The following is a 26,637-nucleotide window of genomic DNA, read 5'->3' on the forward strand; positions in this document are numbered from 1 at the left end:
GGGGAGACTGAGGAAATGACTCCTCCTCCTTCTACAGTTACCATGTACAGTCTGTTTACTGGGGGAGGGGAGACTGAGGAGATTACTCCTCCTCCTTCTACAAAGTTACAATGTACAGTCTGATCACTGGGGGAGGGGAGACTGAGGAAATGACTCCCCCTCCTTCTACAAAGTTACAATGTACAGTCTAATCACTGGGGGAGGGTGGCTTTTTAATGGTAAAAGGCGGAGCTTTTCTGAACAATTATCCGGGTTGCTGTATACTGTGATAAGTGGGAATAAGGGATTTATTCATGGAGACTTGTAAAGCTAATGACAGGTCCTCTTTAGATTTCGTGTTCTGGTCTCGGTGGGCCGGGGGTTCAGTGTTGGGATTATTTTTATTAAAATTTTGCAGCAAAATTATGAAATTGCAAAATTACAGAAAAAAAACAAAAACGGTTCTGTTCATGGAGCTGCTTAAAAAAAGTCCTCTTTTCTTCTTGCTTTGGAAGCTGCTTTGGGGTATTTTTTAATAATGAAAGGCTCATTCACTACTTTATAAGTAGACCCCGTGTGTCTCTCTGCACTTTTTGGGGTATTTTTGGGGGTATTTGTTTAATATCTGTGTTCAGTCACTTAACTTTTTTTCGATGTTTCAATGTCTGTTTTTCCTTCTCGTAAAATAACGAGGCACGCGATTTGCTACAAGAACAGGAAAGGAGCTCCCCTAACCTTCAGGGGTCATTGAAAGCCCATTGCACCCCTTAAACTCCTCCTCCTCCTTTTTGGTCCAATGTATTGCATCAGAATTGCTAATTTTTACCCAAAATTTCGCAATTTTGTAAATGAAAATTTGGGGGAAATTTTAAACTCTCTCATGAAATGTGGATTAAAATTTGGAAACAGTAAAACAAAACGCACCCCTTAAAGTACTCCACTTTTTTTTGCTTGAATGGATTGCATCAGAATTGCAAAATTTTACCCAAATTTTCCAACTTTTAATGAAAATTTTGGAGGAATTGAAAACTCTCTCATGTAATGTGGATTCCAATTTGGAAACAGGAAAAAAAAAATGGATTATTTTTAGAGACCATTACAGGTCCTCTTTTTCCCATTTATCATAAGCTGGAAGAGCGGACTTGAGCAGGTTGACCGCGTCTTTGGTGGTAGTAGCGAGCGGCGTCCTGTAGGTGGCGCTCGGAGGCCGGGCTGCCTTGCGTTCCCCAGGAAGCCTTGTCACAAGAATAAAGCAGCTGATCCTGGAATGTATTCAGTAGCAGCAGTACAAAGCTGATGAACTGGTGGAGGAGAGGCAGCGCCAGTAATCTCCTCTCCGGCATTCCCCCTCCTTTTTTTTTTCTTCTTTTTTTTTCTTTTTCTTTTTCTCTTTTCAAGCCATCGTTGAATATCCCAAGTTCCCAGGGAAAAAAAATAAAGAAGGCAGTTTATGGAACGCCGGACTTCCAGGGAGGGGGTCACCGTCCGTCAGCTGCCGCTCCATTGAGACAGATTATGCCGCGCCGACTGAGCGGTCTCGGAGGGGGAGAGCCGATGGTGCAGCCTTGATCGGTCGCTGGTCAGCCGCCTCCATGCCAGCCAAGTGAGCCGGGATCGCCTTTGTGCTGCTGCTTTTTTTTTTTTTTTTTTGGGCTCCGGGATGTGATTGGGGTTTTCGGAAGCTGGACAAGCGGGGTCGTCGCAGGCAGTTGTGGCTGGCGGACTTTCTCCTCGGCTACGTGGGGGCACGTCGCAGTTGCTCGGGACTGGTCGACTCGAGTGCAGAGACGGAGCAGGGACACAGCGAGCTGTTCCTGAAATGATGGTCTTAGACAAGGAGGACGGTAGGTGGGCTGAGGTGGAAATGGGGGGGGGGGGGGGGTCCATCGCTGAATGCGGGAAAGACGGTCCTCAGTATGATGCAAATTTGGGACTGCTATGAATATGGATGTGCAGGGAAGGCTGCTGTGTTTTTAGGCTTCTCTTTTCTCTAAGTCAATCTGTTCTATCTCATCGGGGGGAATAAAGTAAAGCAGCTCTGGCTTCCTTAAAGGGTCTCTTCCTTCTAAACTGTTATTTTGATCTTGGATGCTGGAAGGCTGGACTGGCCACCACCAATAGCTATCCCTCAGGGACTCTGATGAGAGAGCCAGTAGTGGTGGCCAATTTTTGGGGACCCCAGAGAGATAGCCGATAGCAGTGGCCAATCTTTCGGAACTATAAAGAGATATAGTTAGCAGTGGCTGATCTTCAAGGACCCCATGGAGGTAGCTGGAGATATAGTTAGCAGTGGCTGATCTTCAAGGACCCCATGGAGGTAGCTGTTAGTGGTGGCCAATCTTCTTGGACTCTGGAGAGAATGTCATTAGTGGTGGCTACTCTTCAGGGACTACAGTGAGATGGCCATTGACAGTGGCCAATCATCGGGGACTGTGGAGTGATAGCCGTTAGCAGTGCCTGATCTTTGGAGAGCCCAGAGGGATAGCTGTTGGTGACCGCCAATCTTCAGGGATCCCAGAGAGAAAGCTGTTAGTCATGGTCGATTGACAGGTACCCCAAAGAGATAGCCATTAGTGCTAGCCAATCCCCAGGGACCTAAGTGATGACCATTAGCAATGGCCGATCATGGGGGAACCCCAGAGAGATAGTCAATAGCAGTGGGAAATCTTCGGGAACTATGGAGAGATAGACATTAGCAGTGACTGATGTTCAGGGACCCCAGAGAGGTAGCTGTTAGTGGTGGCCAATCTTCATGGACTACAGCTAGCTAGCCCTGGATAATGGCCAATCATGGCGGACTGCAGAGAGATAGTTGTTAGCAGTGCCCGATAGTCAGAGACCCCAGGGAGGGAGCTGTTACTGACCGCCAATCTTCAGGGATCTCAGAGAGAAAGCTGTTAGTCATGATCAATCGACGGGAACCCCAAAGAGATACCCATTAGTGGTAGCCAATCCCTGGGGACCCCAGGGAGATGGCCATTATAAATGGCCAATCACAGGAGACCCCATAGAGAATGCCGATTAGTAGTGGCCAATCTTCAGGAACTATGTAGAGATTAGCCGATTAGCAGTGGCTGATCATCAGGGACCCAAGAGAGGTAGTTGTTAGTGGTGGGCAATTGTCAGGGATTCTCGAGCAAATGTTGTTAGCAAGGGCCAATCTTCAGGGACTCCAGCGGGATAGCAGTTGGCAGTACCCAATCATTGGTGACTATAGAGAGATAGCAGTTAGCGGGGACCCCCTTCTGGGACCCCATAGAGGTTGTTGTTAGTGACAGCCAATCTTCAGGGATCCCAGAAAGAAACGCGTTATTCGTGGCCAACCCCACAGAGATAACCATTAGTGGTAGTCACTCCCTGGGGACAACAGCGAGATGGCCATTGCCAATGGCCAATCACAGGAGATCTTATAGAGATAAGTCGTTAGTGGTTGCCAGTCATTGATGACCCCAAAGAGACAGCTGTTAGTGGTGGCTGATCTATGGGAACCCCAAGAAGATACCCATTAGTGGTAGCTGCTCCCTGGGGACCCCAGCGAGATGGCCATTGCCAATGGCCAATCACAGGCGATCTCATAGAGATAAGTCGTTAGTGGTTACCAGTCATTGGTGACCCCAAAGGGATAGCTGTTAGTGGTGGCTGATCTACGTGAACCCCAAGAAGATACCCATTAGTGTTAGCTGCTCCCCGGGGACCCCAACAAGATGGCCACTGCCAATGGACAATCACAGGGGATCCCATTGAAATAAGTCGTTAGTGGTTACCAGTCATTGGTGACCCCAAAGAGATAGCTGTTAGTGGTGGCCGATCTACTTGAACCCCAAAGAGAGAGCCATTAGGGGTGGCCGATCACTAGGGACCCCAGAATGGAAGATGTTGGTGGTGACTGATTATTGTGGACCCCACAAAGATAGCCGTTAGCGTTGACCATTCATTGAGGACCCCAGAGATAGTTGTTAGCGGTGGCCCATCTCCAGGTACATGGCAGAGTTTGCAGCTGGAGTAGTAGTGCGACTAGGGGGCCAAGCTTGGGTCACCCAACCATTGGAGACCCACCTATTAAAAGTCATTGAGACTACAAACGTGTCCCTCTCACCAAAATATCAGTATTAAGAGAACTATCCTTTTAAAAGTGTAACGTTGCGTCTTCGATAACTTTTCACGCAACAAGGACAGGCAGAGAAACGATCAACTGTGCAGTACTGGTCATAATCTGTTTTGATGCGTTATGCCTGTACAAGCTCTTGAAGTATCTGGCGAGTGGAAAATGATCAGGTTTTTTTTTGTTTTTGATTTTGTTGCGGCACACCAGTCTAGGCTTTTTCTCCATGTGCTGAAGGTGCCCATACATTATTTTTCTGGTCTACAATCTCCTTTGTTCTGTTATAAGTTCCAAATGTATCTAGTGATTCAGTTACCAGTTTTCGAGATTACATTGTATCTTCTGGTGTGAAGATTTATGTACAATTCTTTCTAAACTTAATACATTGTATAATTAGATTGTAACATGTATGGAAGGCTCAGACCACAGAGGGAAGTCTCTCATTGAGAATGATGGATAGTGAAATAATCACCGATGGTGAACAGACCTTTCATTTTTCTTACTAAAATGGGAAATGTCTGCGATCGCTCTATCAAGTCTGAGAATCTCTGCATTTTTGACACTCTTATAAGTCCGCTATCCTCTGTCACAATGCGAAGCAAAATCCCCCCAAATTCTGTAATTAAAGATACCTCAAGAACCTGTATTAATATAGAATGAGACAGGCAATGACGAGTTAATTACTGCGACCTGCTGCTCTTAAAACAATGCAATTTGCCGCCAAGGTGGAATTACGCTTTAAGTGTCACTGAGCACCAATCTGCGCCTTCCCCTCCAAAAACCATTAAGAATAAAAATAAAATAAAAAAAAAAACTAGAAGAGTTTATCGCTCTCATCTGTCTGACCGATTATCCAAATATTTTCTCTATGGCTGCAAAGCTGACATTAGTCCCTGAAAGCCAGCAGCCTCTGCTAAACTGCTTTCCAGGGGATCAATGGCTTATTTTCTGAAAATTTCCATTTTAAATGGGATGGGGGGGGGGGGGGGGTTGTAATAAGTATTGCAGGCCTCCTGGACGAACGAAGCGACCATATGTCTTTCTCACCAGAGACTGTGTACAGGAGAACGCCGCTACTTCTGTCATTGAAAACTTTTGAAAAGAGAAACAAATTGACAGCCGCGCTATTTTTCGAGGTAATAATATAATGAGGGACACGTAATCCTCTTCAACCAACCGACCAATTCAATTGGAGATGTTTAATATAAAAGGGCAACACAACATCAAAATGCCATTTATTAATATTTCAGGCTTGTGTCACGGTTACACAGATGATCAAAGATATAAGGAGTCTACAGGCCAAGAACATTAAACGGTTGTCTGTCGGGGGGGGAAATACATAGAATTCTGGGGTGCATCACCAGCGGGAGGTCCTGATTCCTCTATATAGAGCTTTATATCACTAGAGGGCTCACCAGCAGGAGGAAGGAGGTCCTGATTCCTCTATATAGATCTTTATATCACTGGAGGGGTCACCAGCAGGAGGAAGGAGGTCCCGATTCCTCTATATAGATCTTTATATCACTAGAGGGGTCACCAGCAGGAGGAAGGAGGTCCCGATTCCTCTATATAGATCTTTATATCACTAGAGGGGTCACCAGCGGGAGGAAGGAGGTCCTGATTCCTCTATATAGATCTTTATATCACTAGAGGGATCACCAGGAGGAAGGAGGTCCTGATTTCTCTATATAGGTCTTTATATCACTAGAGGGGTCACCGGCAGGAGGAAGGAGGAGGTCCTGATTTCTCTATATAGATCTTTATATCACTAGAGCAGAAGTAGGCAACTTTGGCACTCCAGCTGTTTTGAAACTACAAGTCCCACGAGACATTGCAAGACCCTGACAATCATAGGCATGACTCCTAGAGGCAGAGGCATGATGGGTTTTGTAGTTTCACCACAGCTGGAGGGCTAAGGTTGCTTAACCCTGCACTAGAGGGGTCACCAGCAGGAGGAAGGGGGTTCTGATTCCTCTATATAGATCTTTATATCACTAGAGGGGTCACCAGCAGAAGGAAGGAGGTCCCAAAGCCTATATATATATATATACATTCTAAATGAGGTCTCACTAAAGATCTATATATATATATATATATATATATATATATATATATATATATATATATATATATATATATATATATATAGTGAGACCTCATTTAGAATGTGTGTGTGTGTGTATATATATATATATATATATATATATATATATATATATATATATATATATATATATATACCCCTCTAGTGATATAAAGGTCTATATAGAGGAATCAGGAATTTAGAATGTTGTGTCAAGTCCTGGGGACCTCACTTACAAATGATATTAAGATAGAATGAGCCCAGAAATGGGGAACAAAAATGGTGAAAGGTCTGAGGGATAAAATATATGAGGAGGAACTGGAGGAACTTAATATGTACAGTCTGGAGGAAAGAAGGGAAAGGGGAGACCTAATTGAAACCCCTAAATGCATAAAAGGTGCATTTAATGTTCAGGAGGGCATTTTCAGTATGACTTCAAGATTGAGAACATGGGGACATGACCTCAAAGTAGCAGAAGGAAAGTTTAACACTGATCTTAAAAAGTATTATTATATTGGTAGTGGATGCTTGTAACAGACTTCCAGCAGAGGTAGCGAGTCGGGCAATAGTAATAGTAATCAAATTTAAACATGCTACAAAAGAAAAAAGAAAAAAAAAAAAAAAAGGAAACCAAAACCACCTGTTTTTTCTTTTTTTTTTTTATTCTGCTGTCAAATTTCGATGTTTCTTTGTACTGTGAAATATTTATTGAAACATCCAGTTTTTCCGTCATATGTGCGATCGTTCCACCATATAGTACCTTCCCAATATATGGCGGTGGTGTAATGTGGCTGAAACAAATTGTCTGGATACAGGAAATTAGTGTTTTATGTTATTGTGAGTTTATCTTAAAGATGGAAAAATAGAAATGTGGAATATCTGTTCATACAGAGAAAACAGCTGGGAAAATGGACATTCATCAGATTGCGTGATGTCTGTTTGTTGTGAGTGTCTCTGTACTGATAAATCGATAATCAACATGGAATCGCTTGTTTCTCAAGACTGCTCTCTCCTGTGTCTGGGGGGGGGGGGGGGGGTTGGGGGTCTGGGGGGGGGGGGGGTTATAGATTCCTAAAGACATGTAACAAGATTTGTCTGTTGTGGTCATCCTTTATTGGATTGGGTGATATTCACATATATGTAGGTTGTGGTCCTCCCAGTCCTTCCCTCTGGTGCTCTCAGTCCTTCTCAGCAGTCCTCTATCTCTCTCTCTCTCTCTCTCTCTCATTTTCTGATCTCTTAGTTGTCCCCCGCGGTTCTCTTAGTCTTCGACTTTTGTGGGGCTCTTGGACCTTCCTTGTGGGCCTCTTAGTCCTTCGCTGAGGTCTGCTCAGTCCTCTTCTTTGCATGTCTCTTTGTTCCTCCTCTTGGTCATTACCTGGGGTCCTCTCAGTACTTCTCCTTCCAGATCTATTGGTCCTTCGTTGTGGTCTTCATAATCATCCCCTGAGGTCCTCTTAATCCTCTCCCTTGCAGGTCTCTTAGTTCCTCCTTGTGGCCCTCTTAGCCTTCCCCTATGGTCCTCTCAGTACTCTCCCATGTAGGTCTATTGGGTCTTCCTTTGGTCCTCTTAGTTGCCTCCTGAGTTCCTGTTAGTCTTCTCTCTTGCAGGTCTCTTGGGTCTTTCCTATTTTCCCCCTTGGTCCTTCCCTGCGGTCTTCTTAGTCATCTCCCTTTGAGATCTCTTGGGTCTTTCCTGTGGCCCTCTTGGTCCTCCCCTGCAATTCTTATGCCGCGTAAACACGACCGGACTTTCCGGCAGACTAGGTCCCACAGTCTTCCCGTCGGACTTTCGGCGGATTTCCGACTGACTTTCCGAACGAGCGGACTTGGCCACACACGACCGGACTAAGTCCGTTCATTTTGAATGTGATGACGTAAACAGGACTAAACAAGGAAGTTCAATAGTCAGTAGCCAATAGCTGCCCTTGCATCATATTTGGTCCGTCAGACCAGCACACAGACTAATGGTTTTCCAGATTTTTAGTTTGTCGGAATTGGGTCCGTTGGATAGATTTGAAACATGTTCTATTTCTAGGTCCGTCTAATTTTTTTATTTTTTGAAAAACGATCAGACTAGCCCACACATGATTGGATTGTCCGACGGACTGATCCCGTCGGACCTAGTCTGCCGGAAAGTCCGGTCGTGTGTACGCGGCATTAGTCTTCTCCCTTGCAGGTAGGTCTCTTAGGTCTTTCCTGTGGCCCTCTTGGTCCTTCCCTGCAGTTCTGTTAGTCCTCTCCCTTGCAGGTCTCTTGGGTCTTTCCTGTGGCCCTCTTGGCCTTTCCCTGCTATCCTCTTGGTCTTTCCCTGCTATCCTCTTGGCCTTTCCCTGCTATCCTCTTGGCCTTTCCCTGCTATCTCTTGGCCTTTCCCTGCTATCCTCTTGGCCTTTCCCTGCTATCCCTTTGGCCTTTCCCTGCTATCCTCTTGGTCCTTCCCTGCTATCCTCTTGGCCTTTCCCTGCTATCCTCTTGGCCTTTCCCTGCTATCCTCTTGGCCTTTCCCTGTGGTCCTCTTGGCCTTTCCCTGTGGTCCTCTTGGCCTTTCCCTTTGGTCCTCTTGGCCTTTCCCTTTGGTCCTCTTAGTGTTCTCCTTTGCAGGTCTCTTGATTCTTCCCCACGGCCCTCTTAAGCCCCATACACACTATCAGTTTTTCTGCTGAGTTTTTCCTTCAGATTTACCAAAACCATATAATATGAGGTCAAACCTTAGGAGTTTCAATGTGTATGTAATCAGACAGGCCCTTCTACTACATGGTTTTGGTAAACCTGAAGGAAAAACTCAGCAGGAAAACTGATCGTGTGTATGGGGCTTTAGTCCTTCCCTGAGGTCTTCCCAGTCCTCCCTTTTGCAGGTCTCTTGATTCTTTCTTGTGGTCCTCCACCTCACAGTCCTCAGAGGCCCCTCATTTCACGGGTCATTTGTTCTGCACTCATTAACACCATATTGCCGCTGCTGAGAAGCTTAGAAAAAGATTCATCAGCATTACGTTTTATAACTTGTGTTACATGAAGATGATGCACCAATTATAAAATGTCATTTACAGCATAATGTATTTTCTTTTTTAGCTGGAATGTTGATTGCTGATTCCGTACAATAAATGCAGAAGTTACATATTCTCATACAGATTTGTCTGAAGCCGGAATACACACGTGAAAATCTCTGTACAATGTTTTCTAGATTTACAGACAGCTGTGTCATGCAAGGCTCTGTCTAAGCAATCCATTTATATCGAGGTTCTATGCCGGCCGGAAGGTCCTTATACCAAGCAGTTGTTGGTAGAGCTAAAGCAGGATAAATAATCAGACTGTAATGTGCGCGGTCATCTTAAAATGGCATTCTCTAAAATATAATCCTTACACATTCGCTACTTAATAACCCTGTAATCAATTTTTCATGAAAATGCTTCTTATTGTATTTTTCTGCCGTCTTGTAACATCCTCTGTGAGCTTCCAGGACGTCTCCTTTTCCCCCTACTTCTCTTTATTTGGAAAGAGCATTGCACATTAGTCACGTTCATATCCACACCACCCATCCCATAGTCCATGGTCCATCTCAGGAGCATGCAAGAGCGGCTGGCAGGGACAGGACAAGGTCATCCAGCACCCAGGGCAAAGATGCCAAACTGCGCCCCCCCCTCCCCTCCCCTTAGGGTCAGGGTGCCCCAATCCCTGCAATAAACTATTGCGCCCAGGGCAGCTGTCCCTTCTGCCCACCCCTTATCCGAGCCCTACATACAAAGGTCATTCAGCACCCAGGGCCAAGATGCCAAACTGCGCCCCCCCTCCCCTTAGGGTTAGGGTGCCCCAATCCCTGCAATAAACTATTGCGCCCAGGGGAGCTGTCCCTTCTGCCCACCCCTTATCCGAGCCCTACATACAAAGGTCATCCAGCACCCAGGGCCAAGATGCCAAACTGCGCCCCCCCCTCCCCTTAGGGTTAGGGTCAGGGTGCCCCAATCTCAGCAATAAACTATTGCGCCCAGGGCAGCTGTCCCTTCTGCCCACCCCTTATCCGAGCCCTACATACAAAGGTCATCCAGCACCCAGGGCCAAGATGCCAAACTGCGCCCCCCCTCCCCTTAGGGTTAGGGTCAGGGTGCCCCAATCCCAGCAATAAACTATTGCGCCCAGGGCAGCTGTCCCTTCTGCCCACCCCCACCCCTTATCCAAGCCCTACATACAAAGGTCATCCAGCACCCAGGGCCAAGATGCCAAACTGCGCCCCCTCCTCCCCTTAGGGTTAGGGTGCCCCAATCCCTGCAATAAACTATTGCGCCCAGGGCAGCTGTCCCTTCTGCCCACCCCTTATCCGAGCCCTACATACAAAGGTCATCCAGCACCCAGGGCCAAGATGCCAAACTGCGCCCCACCCCTCCCCTTAGGGTTAGGGTCAGGGTGCCCCAATCTCAGCAATAAACTATTGCGCCCAGGGCAGCTGTCCCTTCTGCCCACCCCTTATCCGAGCCCTACATACAAAGGTCATCCAGCACCCAGGGCCAAGATGCCAAACTGCGCCCCCCCTCCCCTTAGGGTTAGGGTCAGGGTGCCCCAATCCCAGCAATAAACTATTGCGGCCAAGGCAGCTGTCCCTTCTGCCCACCCCTTATCCGAGCCCTACATACAGTGGCACCGTGGAGAGTGAACGTAGCCATCAAAAAAAAAAAATGATTTGGAGGAAGCTGAGGGCCATAGAAGACTAGAAGGGACCTTTCTGAGTTAAGAACACATACTGGAATAGGATTTTTATTTTTAAAAACCGATTTGAGCGTCACTTCGGGACTATCTACAGACATGGAAGGTATTTTCCTGGGACAGATCAGCCCCGGGGGTGTCTGCGCAGGGTGGAGTCTCATCAATCGCTCCATGGTTGCCATGCAGATGAGGCGGGGGTCTCGTCTCCCTCCGCTCGGTGTCTGGCATCACTCCAGTTTTTGTTTGATTTGAGGTTTTTAGATACTTTATTAATAGAAAGGACCTGAGAACAGTCCTCAGTCTCGGGATGGGGGGATCCCAATAGATGCAATCACTGGAGATACATTGAGTAAGCACACAACATCTGCAATAACGTTGTATTCCATGAATGGAATCCCTATAGTCCAATACATTTCTGAATATATGTCTTATCACATCAGCGATAATACAGCAAGAGGATTTGTCACATTGTTATTTCCAATCTCTATCCAAAAGAATCCATGTGTGTACATGAGGGGGAAGTCAGCAGCACTCATATAGGAGTGGATGTTTAAATACATATAAAAGGTTGGTACCCCAAATAGAGTAATGAGAGCAGGGCCGGTGCTACCACTAGGCAAACTAGGCGGCCGCCTAGGGCGCACTGTTGACTAGGGCGCCCCGGCCATTGGTGTTTTTACTCTTTTCTCTCTGCAGCAAGCAACTAAGTCTCAGCATCAGCAGGCAGCTGCTGCTCCGTTCGCACATAGTGTCAGAGGCGCAGTGGCGGCAGAGGACTTTGTCTGTGTCCCAACTCCTGAATGAATGGAAGCAAGCAAACATTCATTGGTAGGATGCATTTGATGGGCGCTGGTGAGGCTGCATTTGATGGGCGCTCGCGAGGCTGCATTTGATGGGTGCATGTGAGGTTGGACTTGATGGGCACTGGTGAGGCTGAATTTGATGGGTGCTGGTGAGGCTGCTTTGATGGATGCTGGTAGGCTGCAATTGATGGGCGCTGGTGAGGCTGCATTCGATGGGCGCTGGTGAGGCTGCATTTGATGGGCACTGGTGAGGCTGAATTTGATGGATGCTGGTAGGCTGTATTTGATGGGGACTGGTGGGCTGTAATTGATGGGTGCTTCATTAAAAAGATGGGGTATACAGGGGCAGGGCAAAGGGGGTGGAGTCAGGGGTGGAGCCAAGGGGAGTGGCAAAATGAGGTTTCACGTGTCAAAAATCCTTGCACCAGCCCTGAATGAGAGAGGAAGCAGAGCCTGACAATGTTGAGAAGAGAAGGAAGAACCCAACGTTTCAAGGTAAAGGAACTCTTCTTCTCAAGGATCTCCCCCACCCGAAACATTTGGTTCTTCCTTCTCCTCTCCAGCTCTGTTTCCTCTCTATTTGGGGTATTAACCTTTCAGATGTATTTATCACATCATCTCCTATATGACTGAGTGCTGCTCAATGTTTTGGGGGTGAAGGAACCCCCCCCTTCTCAAGGACCTCCTGCCTTTTTTGTCCTGAAGCATCGGGTTCTTCCTCCTCCTTTTATAATATCAGCTCCTATCAGAGGCATAGATAGAACCTTCAGGACCCCAGTGCAAGAAACCATGTAGATCTCCCCCTGACCGCCGGGTTCCTTTCTATCAGTTCCAGGGCCCTTCTTTCTGAGCCTGAGACCCTTCCCACTAATGCCAAGGGCCCTTTACTCTGTAAATCCTTTAAGGACCCTTTAAAATGCAAAGGTCACAAACAAATAGCAAGGAAATTGCAAGCGAGTCGCAAACAAGATGCAAGGAAATCGCAAGCAAGATGCTAGCAAGGGGGTCCTGAAGGTTCTATTTATGGCTCTGATAGGAGCAGGTATTATAAAAGGAGGAGGAAGAACCCGATGCTTCAGGACAAAAAGGCAGGAGGTCCTTGAGAAAGGGGTTGCAGCAGTGCGAACCAAGTTGGACCCTTTCACTTGTTATGAAGTCGCCCCCTTCCTTACGTTTTTGCCCCCCCCCCCCCCAAGAGGCAAATGCCAGGGCCCAGTAGCAAGTGCGACCTTTGCAACCCCGATAGTTCAGCCACTTGCTCCTATATGGACTTCCCCCATGTACATCCATGGATTCTTTTGAATAGAGATTGGAAATAACAATGTAACAAATATTGCTGTGTTATCCTTGATGTAATATGACATCGCTACTCAGATATTTATTGGACTATAGTGATTCTATTTATGTAGAATACAACTTTATTACAGAAGCATTCTTCCGTTGTGGGATTCAGATGGTTCTGCTCCTCAAAGGTCTGAGGGGGTCAGACTGAAAAAAAAAAAAAACAGATTGAACAGCCACAGAAAGGCCTGAGATATCCCCCCCCCCCCCCCCCCCAAAAAAAAAGTGAGGAGATATGGGAGAGTCCTTATAGTGTAATATGTATCAAAAATAAAGTTATTATTGCAACTATTTTAATGAGACAAAAAATAGGACTTGCATCTGGTGAGGTTGCAGGGCAGGGCTGTCTTTAATATTGATTGGACCCTGGACAAAAAATTTCTTAGGGCCCCCCATGCAATTTCGCTCTCCACCTTCTCTGAGACGTACAATAAATAGCAGCTAGACTTAAAATCAGTGTACTGTATCAGGTCAGGCAGCGATTGGTTGCCAGAGGTTACAGCATATCATTACTGCTTACTGACTGGTTGCTAGAGGTTACAGCACTCCTTAAGGCTCACTGATTAGTTGCTAGAGGTTACAGCACATTTCTGCTTGTTGATTGGCTGCTAGAGATTGCTGTACAGTAATACTGCTCACTGGTTGCTATAGGTTACAGCACATCTTCTCCTCACTGCAGAGGGGCATGATATACCTATGAATGCTGCCTTTATTTACATATCAATGCAGTTGGCCTCAGCTATTTACATATGAATGCCAGTATTTACATGTAAACACAGGTCTGCAGGTGAGTCATCTGTACACAACAATAGGGCAGAGCTGGGCAGCATTAGTAGCAGCACAGGACTAAAACTTCAAGGGACAAGGGAATGTAAACTGGGATAGTTGGCAAGTATGAGGCAGCTGCCTTGGGCCCCACAACAATGACAGGGCCCAGGGCAGCTGCCCCTTTTGCCCTGCCTTAAAGACGGCCCTGTTGCAGGGATACAGGTGGGTAGAACCTGGCAACCTTCCATAACCACAATTGAAGAAAAGGCCGCATCTCCATGCGGGGTGTAAAATGGTCACCCTCGATGCCATGAGGGGCCCCGGTCCTGGATCCTTTAAAGCCCCGTACACACTATCAGATTTTCTGCTGATTTTTGCCTTCAGATTTACCATAACCATATAATATGAGGTCAAACCTTAGGAGTTTCAATTTGTATGCAATCAGGCCGGCCCTCGCACTACATGGTTTTGGTAAATCTGAAGACAAAAATCAGCAGAAACTCTGACAGTGTGTATGGGGCTTTAGGGCCCTCGGGTGAGTATGGTACTTGTAGGCTGAGAGGAGGTGAAAACCCCCATTGGTGAAGTGATTGGCAGAGGTGCTTGGAGTGGTGGGTCTCAGGATGGATTGAGTCTTCAAGTCTGATGAACATCTGATAGCTTCATTTCACCAAGAGATGTGTTTTGTGGCTCCAACTTGCCGCTTTCTCTGTTTACTGTGATACACAAAAGTATGACCCTACCCGATTTTCCTGTTTCCACCCAAAACTATTTGATGTTCATCAAACCCAATGACTCCGACTTATCCTTAGACTTACCACACCGGGCGCCATTGGCGTTCGGTTCCTCGATGGGTTTTTCAGCTCCTCTTCTCCTACCATTCCTGGTGGTGGTGTGCTTCGTTTATAGATCTTCAGTGATTATATCTATTGGGGTCCCCCATCCCGAGACTGAGGACTGTTTTCAGATCTCCCTTCTATTAAAAAGATTCCAAAAATCTCAAATCAAACAAAAGCTGAGCGATCCCAGACACAGGTCAGGGGGGAGAGGAGACCACCGCGTCATCTGCTATGAATTGGGGTGAAAATGATGGTGCTCCACCCCTGTACAGAGCCCCGCCCCTCCATGTACATTCATGGATTATTTAGAATACAGATTGGAAATAACAATGTAACAAATCCTTTTCCTGTATTTATCCTTGATGTGATCTGACATACCCGGATATTTATTAGCCCTTGTACACACGGGTCGGACATTCCGACAACAAAATCCGTCTGATTTTTTCCGACGGATTTTGTCCGAAACTGGTGTTGCCTACACACGGTCGGACAAAGTTGTCGGAAAATCCGATCGTTCGGAACGTGATGACGTTCGTGCGTTGCGACAGGACTACGTTGCGGCTAGTAGCCAATAGCTTTGGTGCCGTAATTTGATCTGAGGATGCGTAGCACTTTGTCCGATCGGAATTCTCTACAAACGATCGGACAAAGTCCGATCGGAAAATTTTACATCCAGCTCTCAAACTGGATCAGCCAAAGTCCGATCGGATCATGTTGTCGGAAAATTTTATATCCAGCTCTCAAACGGTCGGATTATCCGACAACACAGTCAGATTTTCCATCGGAATTTCCGACCGTGTGTACAAGGGCTGAGACTATAGTCATTGTATATATGTTGAGAACAGGACCCTCTTAATAGTATTATGGGCCCCTGGGCAATAATGCACTTGGGCCCCTACCAGCCTGCCCCAATTTAAGCACCTACTCTCAGGAATTAAAATATGTACAGCTGATCGAATTAAACATATATTGATTAGTACTTTAACCGCCTCCCACCCAGCGTATAGGGAAATGACGGCGCGGAGTGATTCTGTTGTTCTGGGATGACATCACATGACATCCCGCTTTTGCTGTCAATGGGACACGGCGCATCCCCGATCTCGGTAAAGAGTCGACGACGTGGCTCTTTACCTATGTGATCAGCTGTGTCCAATCACAGATGATCACATATAAACAAGGAAATGCCGGTTATCGGCTCTCCTTTCCTCACACTGACAGTGCATGAGGAGAGGAAAGATGATCAACGGCATTTCCTCACAGGGGAGATCTGTGCAGATAACCAGGGCACTGATCATCAGTACAGTCCAACAGTGCCCATCAGTGATGCCTATCAGTGCTGCCTTTCAGTGCTAATCAGTGCTGCCAATCAGTGCTACCTTTCACTGCCCATCAGTGCAGCCCCAACAGTGCACATCAGTGATGCCAGTCAGTACCCAGCAGTGTTGCCAACCAGTGCCCAGCAGTGATGCCAATCAGTGCTGCCTTTCAGTGCCAATTAGTGATGCCAATCAGTGCCTGCTCATTAGTGCTGCCAATCAGTGCCCATCAGTGCCTTCTTATCAGCGCCACCCATCAGTGCCATCAATCAGTGCCCATCGGTGCTGCCCATCAGTGCTGTATATTAGTGTCTCCTAATCAGTGCTTGCTCATCAGTGCTGTCCATCAGCGCCGCCCATCAGTGCCGCCACACTGATGGGCGGAGGAAGAAAAATACTGACTATGACCCGACAAACACTATCTCTATAGTCACACACGGAGGTGGAAACATGATTCTTTGGGGCGGTTTCTCTGCTAAATGTACAGGCCGACTTTGCCCCATTGAGGGATCAATGGACGGGGCCATTTATTGTAAAATCTTGGATGAGAACCTTCTTCCCTCACCTAGAACACTGAAGATGGGTCATGGATGGGTCTTCCAGCATGACAATGACCCAAAACATACCGCCAAGGCAACCAAGGAGGGGCTCAAGAAGAAGCACATTAAGGTCATGGATTGGCCTAGTCAGTCTCCAGACCTTAATCCTATAGAAAATGTATGGAGGGAGCTGAAACTTCGAGTTGCCAAGAGACGGCTAAAAAACCTTCAGGATTTAGAGAAGATCTGTGGAGAAGAGAGGAGCAAAATCCCTCCTGAGATGTGGAAACCTCATCACCACCTACAAGAAACGTCTGACCTCTGTGATCACCAACAAGGGTTTCTCCACCAACCACTAATGCCCCGTACACACCGTCGGACATTCCGACCACAAAATCCATTGGATTTTTTCCGATGGATTTCAGCCGATACTTGTCTTGCATACACACGGTCGCACAAAGTTGTCGAAAAATCCAATCGTTCTGAACGAGGTGACGTACAACACGTACGTCGGGACCATAAACGGGCGAGTAGCCAATAGCTTTCGTCTCTTAGTTTATTCTGAGCATGCGTGGCACTTTGTACGTCCGAATTGTCTACACACGCTCGGAATTTATGCGATCGGATTTTGTTGTCGGGAAATTTTTGATCCAGATCTCAAACTTTGTGCGTCGGAAAATCAGACGGAAAAAGTCAGATGGAGCCCACACACCGATCCGATCGCACATTTTCCGTCGGAAAATCCGACCGTATGTATGGGGCATAAGTCAGGTTTTGCTTGGGGATCAAATACTTATTTTACTCACTGAACTGCAACTCCATTCATAACATTTGTATCATGTGATATTTCTGGATTTTTGGTTGATCTTCTGTCTCCATCATATAAAATACACCTCTGATAACAATTATAGACCCTTCATTTCTAAGTAAGTGGGCAAAACCTACACCATCTGCAGGGGAGACGATCGTTATTTTTCCCCCACTGTAGTGCTGGGACTATTGTATGAACTAAATAGGTCTGTCTTTTTTTTTTTTTTTTTTTAAACCCAACTCTGTACATGTGTGGTGCGATTGTACAATTCTATAGACAGGTTCTCCATGGCAGTGAGTACAATGATGAATAGGTCAGTTGCAATCTTAGTATGTATGAAGAAGCTTTATAGCCTATATACCAAGCTGATTGTGTGGGTTTTGATGAGTTTTTGTTAAAATATAAAAGAACCGGATTGTGGGAAAAGATTGTGAGCTCTGCGGCTGTGCTGTGAATGCCGGGATACCAGCCTCTAAACTCTGCTGTTCTTGCATGTAAAGTAGATGTAGTCTATAACCAAAGGATATTCAGTATAGTCTGTAGAGTCCTGTGTGCCATAAACCACTGACAGGTATTTCAAAATAAAATCCTCTTACAAAACTTTTTAAATGCTGATCTCTGGCAGCCTTTTTGCAGCCACTTCCTGTCTTAATGCACTCATGTGATGGCTGCATGGCATTTCTCAGGGCGGGTTCCCTGATGGTGACAACAGAGGATTGTGTCTGTGTCATGGCTGCTGAAATGGCCACTTGTAGTCACCATCAGAAGACCGGGTGCAAAAAAGAAAAGAAAAAAGCTTGCTTTCTCTCTTTCTTCCTCTCCCCCTCTCTCTGGCTCTCCCTCCCTCGCTCTTTCTTTCTTTATTTCTCTCTCTTGTTCTTTCTCTTTCGCTCTTTCTTTCTCTATTTTTCTCTCTTTCTCTTTCTTTCTCTTTTCCTTCCTCCCTCTCTCCCTTGCGCTTTCTCTTTCTTTTCTTTCTTTCTTTCTTTCTCTTTCTCTTTCCATTTGTTTCTTTCTTTCTCTCATTGCTTCTTTCTTTGTTTTCTTTCTCTATTTCTTCCTCGCTCCCCCTTTCTCTCTCTCGCTATCTCTTCCTCTCTCTCCCTTTCTTTCTTTTTTTCTTTCTCTCTCTCTCTCTCTCTCTCTCTCCCTCCCTCTTTCTTTCTTCCCCTCTCTTTCTTTCTTTCTTTCTTTCTTTCTTTCTTTCTTTCTTTCTTTCTTTCTTTCTCTCGTTCTCTTTCGTTCTCTTGTTCCTTCTCTCTTTCTCTTTTGCTCTCTCTCTCTCTCCCCCCCCCTTCTCTCCCGTTCTTTCTCTTTCACTCTTTCTTTCTCTATTTTTTTCTCTTTCTCTTCCTCTCTCTCTCCCTTGCACGTTCTCTCTCTTTCTCTCTCGTTCCCTCTCTCTTTCTTTCTCTGTTTTTCTTTCTTTCTTTCTTTCTCTTTCTCTCCCTCTCTCTTTGTTTCTTTCTTTCTCTTGTTCTTTCTTTTTTTTTCTTTCTCCCTTTCTTTCTTAATCCCTCTTTCTCTCTCTCTCTCTCTCTCTCTCTCTCTCTCTTCCTCCCTCTTTCTCTCTCTCTCTCTCTCTCTCTCTCTCTCTCTCTTCCTCCCTCTTTCTCTCTCTCTCTCTCTCTTCCTCCCTCTTTCTCTCTCTCTCTCTCTTCCTCTCTCTCTCTCTCTCTTCCTCCCTTTCTTTCTCTCTCTCACTCTCTCGTTCTCTTTTGCTCTCTCGTTCCTTCTCTCGTTCTTTCTCTTTCGCTCTTTCTTTCTCTATTTTTCTCTCTCTCTCTTTCTCTTCCTCTCTCTCTCCCATGTGCGTTCTCTTTCTTCCCCTCTCTCTCTTATTTTCTCTCTCTCTCTTTGTTTCTTTCTTTCTCTTGTTCTTTCTTTCTTTTTTTTTCTTCCTCCCTTTCCCTCTTTCTCTCTTCCTCTCTCTCTCCCGTTCTTTCTTTTTTGTCCTTCTCTCGTTCTTTCTCTATATTTCGTACTTTCGTTCATTCTTTCTCTCCCTCTTTCTCTCTCTCTCTCTCTCTTCCCTTCTTTCTCTCTCTCTCTCTTCCCTTCTTTCTCTCTCTCTCTCTCTTCCCCTCAATACTTACAAGCAATCTGTCTGCAACTCTCCTTTCATTTGACTTTTAAATCACTTCTAACGATGTGGTTGTTTAATGGCTGGTAAGTCTCTATTACTGAGGCTGCAGAGATGCAGGATGTAATTGGCCCGCTGCTGCCCCATCCGGGGTCATTAGAGGTAGAATAACATTTCTATGGTGGTTTGTTAATGATGAGACATTTAACCGTCTCATAATACGAGTCTATAGATAGACGGAGAATCTCTATCTATCTCCTCCATCCTTTTACAAGTCTTGTTGGATACTCATACAATATTTTTCTACTCATTGCTCTTTTTTAGAACTATTTTGAAAATAAAAACCGACAGCAAAATGTAAAGATTACAAATTGCGGTTAAACAGAACTGATGAAAAGTTAATAAATATTTTTACATTTATTTTTCTTATTTCATATTTTGCGTTCTCCTTTAACATTGTACAGTGAATTCAAATTATTATGAGTTTTATATAAAATTTTCATATTTTTCATAGTTTTTTTTTTTTTTATATATACATCCAGATTGTTATGCAAAGAACAATGAACTTGATTTGACAACAAAAATACATATTTTGCAAAATTGTGTAGAAACTTGACAATAAATCCCCTTCAATGTGTGACACGGGTTTGTTTTGTTTGTAAATAAAGCGATGTGATCAGCAGGTTCTGAGCTGGTGATGAGCGACTTTATCAACAACGGTCACTCTCTGTGCACCTAGAAATACTTGTTTTAAAAAAAAACCTTGGATTGTAAAAAATAAGAATAAAATTTCATTACAATAAGTAAAGTTAAACCCTTCCTCCCATCTGCCCTAGTGTCCCTTTAAATCATACTGAATGCCTGGGGTGGGGGTGAAGGATCGTGATCATGTGACCACTGTCACGGAGGTCACATGATCGTTACCCAGTCCTGCCAGCTACCAATCTTTAGCCTGGGCTGGGATTTGTCTTCGACAGCTCCGGTCTTCGTCCTGGGAATGCACAGCGAGCGCGCTCTCAGCACATAAACATGGGTCACCCAGCAACACGTGTATATATGTGTTGGGTGGTCGCAAAGAGGTTCAAGGAGCATCTGTGGTTTAGAAAGGGTGTCATTGACTTAAATAGTTTCACATTTATGTGTGTTGTGATTGGTGCATTTTTCCCGCCGCAATTTTGTGGTTCCTTTTGCATTTTTGAACACACGTCTTTTATGCGCTATGCGTTTTTTTTTTGTTTTTTTGTTTTTTTTTGCTAATAGGAAAGTATGACAGTAATGTTATTGGATTGCGACTTTTATGCAACTTTACGCTGTCTGGCACTCAAGTCTCATCAAAGTCGCATCAAAGTAGTGCAGGAACTTTTATGTGTCCAAAGTCGCATGTTAGGGTTAAGGGCTAGGGTTGGGGTTAATGGTAATCATTAGGGTTAGCAGGAATTATTCGGGTAAATGGTAATCGCAGGCGTGCGCACAGTGTGCCCCTGTTCACACCCTAATCCCTCCATGTGGAGCTTGGTGCCCGGGCCCTTACTTGTCTTTACTATGCTACCATTTGTTAATGAACAGAAAGCTGCTCAGCACAGAGCACTTCCCATTCATTCACTAAACGGTGCTGGGGAATCTCTGTCTCTATTTCAAAAGTGAGACATCAGGGGGTCTGTTTAGACCCCTTATATTTCACCAAAAAAATTGTAAAAAAACAAAAAAACTCTAGAATAATAAAACGAAAAACCTACTGACATGTCCACTGCTCTACTGACACCGTCCTCTGCTCTACTGACACCGTCCACTGCCCTACTGACACCGTCCACTGCCCTACTGACACAGTCCACTACTCTACTGACACCGTCCACTACTCTACTGACACCGTCCACTGCTCTACTGACACCATCCACTGCCCTACTGACACCATCCTCTGCCCTACTGACACCATCCACTGCCCTACTGACACCATCCTCTGCCCTACTGACACCATCCGCTGCCCTACTGACACCGTCCACTACACTACTGACACCGTCCACTGCCCTACTGACACCGTCCACTGCCCTACTGACACCATCCACTGCCCTACTGACACCATCCTCTGCCCTACTGACACCATCCACTGCCCTACTGATACCGTCCACTACTCTACTGACACCGTCCACTACTCTACTGACACCGTCCACTGCTCTACTGACACTGTCCACTGCCCTACTGACACCGTCCACTGCTCTACTGACACCGTCCACTGCCCTACTGACACCGTCCACTGCCCTACTGATACCGTCCACTACACTACTGACACCGTCCACTGCCCTACTGACACCGTCCACTGCCCTACTGACACCGTCCACTGCCCTACTGACACCGTCCTCTGCCCTACTGACACCGTCCACTGCTCTACTGACACCGTCCACTGCCCTACTGACACCGTCCACTGCCCTACTGACACCGTCCACTGCCCTACTGACACCATCCTCTGCCCTACTGACACCGTCCACTGCTCTACTGACACCATCCACTGCCCTACTGACACCATCCTCTGCCCTACTGACACCATCCGCTGCCCTACTGACACCGTCCACTACACTACTGACACCGTCCACTGCCCTACTGACACCGTCCACTGCCCTACTGACACCATCCACTGCCCTACTGACACCATCCTCTGCCCTACTGACACCATCCTCTGCCCTACTGATACCGTCCACTACTCTACTGACACCGTCCACTACTCTACTGACACCGTCCACTGCTCTACTGACACTGTCCACTGCCCTACTGACACCGTCCACTACACTACTGACACCGTCCACTGCCCTACTGACACCGTCCACTGCCCTACTGACACCGTCCACTGCCCTACTGACACCATCCTCTGCCCTACTGACACCGTCCACTGCTCTACTGACACTGTCCACAGCTCTACTGACACCATCCATGTTTCAATACATTTAAAAATGTTATACCGTTATTTAGAACCACGTACCTGAGTAGGGGTTGCCCCAAAAAGTTCAAAAAAGTTTGGCATTGCTGGTTTTCAGCCAATGAAACTCGAATGCCGTGTACACACAACTGGACTTTCCAGCAGACTAGGTCCAACAGAATCATTCCATTGGATAGTCCGATCATGTGTGGCATAGTCCGATCGTTTTTCTTTTTAAAAAATCCAACGGACCTAGAAATAGAACATGTTTTTAATCTGTCCGACGGACTCAATTCCTATTGAGAAAACAGTTTATATGCTGGTCCGACTGACCAAAATACGACGCAAAGGCAGCTATTGGCTACTGGCTATTGAACTGGCTAAACGAACGGACCTTCACCGGTCGTGTGTGGGCAAGTCCGTTCGTTCGGAAGACCGTCGTAACTCAGTCCGTCAGGAAGACCGTCGGACCCTTTCTGACGGAAAGTCCGGTTGTGTGTACGCGGCATAAGGCCCCCTTCAGACTGGGGTGGTGCACTGGCGAGAGGAAAAGTCCTGCAAGCTGCATCTTTGGCGAGGTGTATACAGCCCCTGCCCATTGGAATGAATGAGCAACGCTTCCAAAACACCAAAGCACTTCCGAAGCGCCGAAACATGGGCAGTTTTAACCCCTTCTTCAGCCGCTAGCGGGGGTTAAAAGTGCCTCCCCAAAAGAGTCTGAAAAGCACCACTAAAACGACGTTTTAGCGGCTCTTTACCGCCAACGTGGCCGTGGCTGCAGTGTGAAAGCAGCCTCATGCCACGTACACGCGACCGGTTTTCTGCAGGTTTTTACGACGGAGTTCCGCTGAAACTGTCTTGCGTACACACGATCACACCAAAGTCCGATCATCAAGAACGTGGTGATGTACAACACGACGGGACTAGAAAAAGGAAGTTCAATAGCCAGTAGCCAATTGCTTCCGTCTCGTTCTTGCTTCAGAGCATGCGTCGTTTTTGGTCCGTCGGAACAGCGTACAGACGAGCGGTTCTCCCGATAGAAATTGGTTCCATCAGAAACATGTTCTATTTCCAGGTCCGTCAGAATTTTTCGAAAAGAAAAGTCCAATGAGGCCCCCACACACACGATCGGAAAACATACGATGAAAAGCTCCCGTCTGACTTTTCCTGTCGGACATTCCGCTGGTGTGTACGCGGCATTAATTGAAACGTTTTTGTGGATGGATTATCACAGTACTGACATTCCCAATGCTCCATGTAGGATGGAGATCTTAGATGTGACCAAAGGATCCTTGTCCTGATTGTGTGTCTGGTCATCACGGCTCTAGGATAGCGAAGCTTCGCTGCAAGGGCTACCAGTCTTCATTGATGGAATATTACACTACGGGGATGGGGGGGGGGGGGGTTTGTATTGTTTGTACTGTTCATTATAAATGTCGAATAAAAAGAGTTTTCAAGTTTGTATTTATTTATAAGAGTGTGTGTGTCTGAAATATATATATATATATATATATATATATATATATATATATATATATATTCACATCTTTGTGTTTGAGCTTTGGGGTGCCCACCCTAATACAATAGGCAGCGCACACTTATGGGTAATTGTTAGAGTTAATGATAATTGTTAGGGTTAATGGTAATCTTTAGGGTTAGTGGTAATTGTTAGGATTAGCATTAGGGTTAGGGTTAATGGTAATCGGTAGGGTTAGCAGTAATTATTAGGGTTAGGGTTAATGGTAATCGTTAGGGTTAGCAGTAATTATTAGGGTTAGGGTTAATGGTAATCATTAGGGTTCGTGGTAATTATTAGGGTTAGCATTAGGGTTAGGGTTAATGGTAATCAGTAGGGTTAGTGGTTATTATTAGGGTCAATGGAAATCGTTAGGGTTAGCAGTAATTATTAGGGTTAGGGTTAATGGTAATCGTTAGGGTTAGCAGTAATTATTAGGGTTAGGGTTAATGGTAATCATTAGGGTTAGTGGTAATTATTAGGATTAGGGTTAGGGTTAATGGTAATCAGTAGGGTTAGTGGTAATTATTAGGGTTAGGGTTAGCAAAAGGGTTAGGGTTAATGGTAATCAATAGGGTTAGTAGTAATTATTAGGGTTAGCATTAGGGTTAGGGTTAGCATTAGGGTTAAGGTTAATGGTAATCAGTAGGGTTAGTGGTAATTATTAGGGCCAATGGTAATTGGTAGGGTTAGCCGTAATTATTAGGGTTAGGGTTAGTGGTAATTATTAGGGTTAATGGTAATCTTTAGGGTTAGTGGTAATTGTTAGGATTAGCATTAGGGTTAGGGTTAATGGTAATCGTTAGGGTTAGCAGTAATTATTAGGGTTAGCATTAGGGTTAGGGTTAATGGTAATCAGTAGGGTTTGTGGTAATTATTAGGGTTAGCATTAGGGTTAGGGTTAATGGTAATCAGTAGGGTTAGTGGTAATTATTAGGGTCAATGGTAATCGGTAGGGTTAGCAGTAATTATTAGGGTTAGGGTTAATGGTAATCGTTAGAGTTAGCAGTAATTATTAGGGTTAGGGTTAATGGTAATCATTAGGGTTCGTGGTAATTATTAGGGTTAGCATTAGGGTTAGGGTTAATGGTAATCATTAGGGTTAGTGGTAATTATTAGGATTAGGGTTAGGGTTAATGGTAATCAGTAGGGTTAGTGGTAATTATTAGGGTTAGGGTTAGCAAAAGGGTTAGGGTTAATGGTAATCAATAGGGTTAGTAGTAATTATTAGGGTTAGCATTAGGGTTAGCATTAGGGTTAAGGTTAATGGTAATCAGTAGGGTTAGTGGTAATTATTAGGGCCAATGGTAATTGGTAGGGTTAGCCGTAATTATTAGGGTTAGGGTTAATGTAATTGTTAGGGTTAGTGGTAATTATTAGGGTTAGCATAAGGTTTAGGGTTAATGGTAATCGGTAGGTTTAGCAGTAATAAGGTTAATAGTAATCATTAGGGTTAGCGTTAGGATTAATGGTAATTGTCAGGGTTAGTTGTAATTATTAGCGTTAGGGTTAATCATTAGGGTTAGCATTAGGTTTAGGATTAATTGTTTGGGTTAATGGTAATCATTAGGGTTACCATTCTACCCCTAATAATCACCACTAACCCTAACCATTACCGTTAAGCCTAACCCTAATGACTACTGCTAACCCTAACTCTAACCCAAGCCCTTAACCTAAACGTGCGACTTTGAACACATAAAAGTTCCTGCACTACTTGGATGGGACTTTGATGGGACTTGAGTGGTAGAGAGTGTGAAGTCGCCTCAAAGTCGCACTCCATGAACAGAACTGTCATACTTTCTTATTAGCAAAATGAAAAGCGCATTAAAAAAACCGCAACACTTGTGTTTTTGAAGCAGGTTCATTGAAGTCCATTACACACAATCTGCTGCGGGGGGGGGGGGGGGGGGACCCTGACCCTGACCCTTTCCAAAAAACCCACTAGCCCAAAATGCACAGATGTAATACAGATCTGTAGGAAATCATGTTAAAGGGACTTTAGTGCGTTTCTGTAAAATGCACCGAAAAAAACCCCCATAGGTGTGAAGGTCGGGTGAGTGACCCCACTGAGCCTTTTCCAGCCCATTGCAGCCTTAAAAAAACAAAAAACACCAAAATCACCGATCGTCTCACCGAGTGTTGTAGATTTTACCAAAATGTTGGTGATAAGAACCGCCGCTCGCTCCATGGAAGCGCTCATCATTCCGGCAGTGAGGTCGTGTTCCAGGAGAAGAGTCGCTCTGTATATGAAGACCACTCATATGGGACGGACCACCTTGTAGAAGAAGTCCTCCTGCCGGAGACGGGGGTGGCAGGAACAGTTGTCATTGAAAGGGTTAAGTGGTAGGAAGAATAATCTGTGTGATGACAGCGACAGCGCAATTCTATTGTCCTCGGAATTGATTTTGTAGTTGGAAACGTTTTAACCATCTGTGCTTAAATGTTGTAGCCGCCCCCCCCCCCCCCCCCCCCCCACACAAAAAAAAAAAGCAGCCCTGCCCGTCTTTGTAATGCAAACAGAATCTCTGAATCATCCGCAGAACAACCCAAATGTGCAATGAAATTGTTACTGCCATCAGGTCATAACCAATACATGCAGAAACCGACACCCTTCTAAACAATGTGCATGTACCCCTCCCCTCCCCCACAATCATGCCTATCTGGTAGGTGTGTATTAGCACTGAACCAATACATATACATTTGATTTCTGTGATTCAGAAAGGTCGCTTTTCTTGTGGGGCGGTAATACTTCGGGGAAATGTGACTAATGCCCCGTACACATGATAGGATTTTATGACAACAAAATCCATGTTTTTTTTTTTTTTCGAATGATGTCTCAAACTTGTCTTCC

At 45.4% G+C, this 26,637-nt stretch overlaps 1 protein-coding gene across 2 annotated transcripts in view; it reads left to right on the forward strand.

Moving 5' to 3' along the window:
• Window positions 1-26,637, forward strand: part of LMO1 (LIM domain only 1) — a 222,843-nt gene that overhangs the window by 35,526 nt on the left and 160,680 nt on the right. Inside the window, exon 1 of one of the 2 annotated variants that reach the window (XM_077453668.1) lies at window positions 1,260-1,823. The exons of the other annotated variant lie outside the window; for it this stretch is intronic. Within the exon in view, the coding sequence (XP_077309794.1) occupies window positions 1,799-1,823 (25 nt within the window). The 5' untranslated portion in view covers window positions 1,260-1,798. Of the gene's footprint in view, window positions 1-1,259; window positions 1,824-26,637 lie in introns of those variants that run through there. 2 annotated transcript variants of the gene reach the window in all.

Source organism: Lithobates pipiens, unplaced genomic scaffold (genome assembly GCF_037356315.1).
Source record: "Lithobates pipiens isolate NorthernLeopardFrog02 unplaced genomic scaffold, aLitPip1_a1.2 Scaffold_24, whole genome shotgun sequence".
In the NCBI taxonomy this organism is placed as follows: domain Eukaryota; kingdom Metazoa; phylum Chordata; class Amphibia; order Anura; family Ranidae; genus Lithobates; species Lithobates pipiens.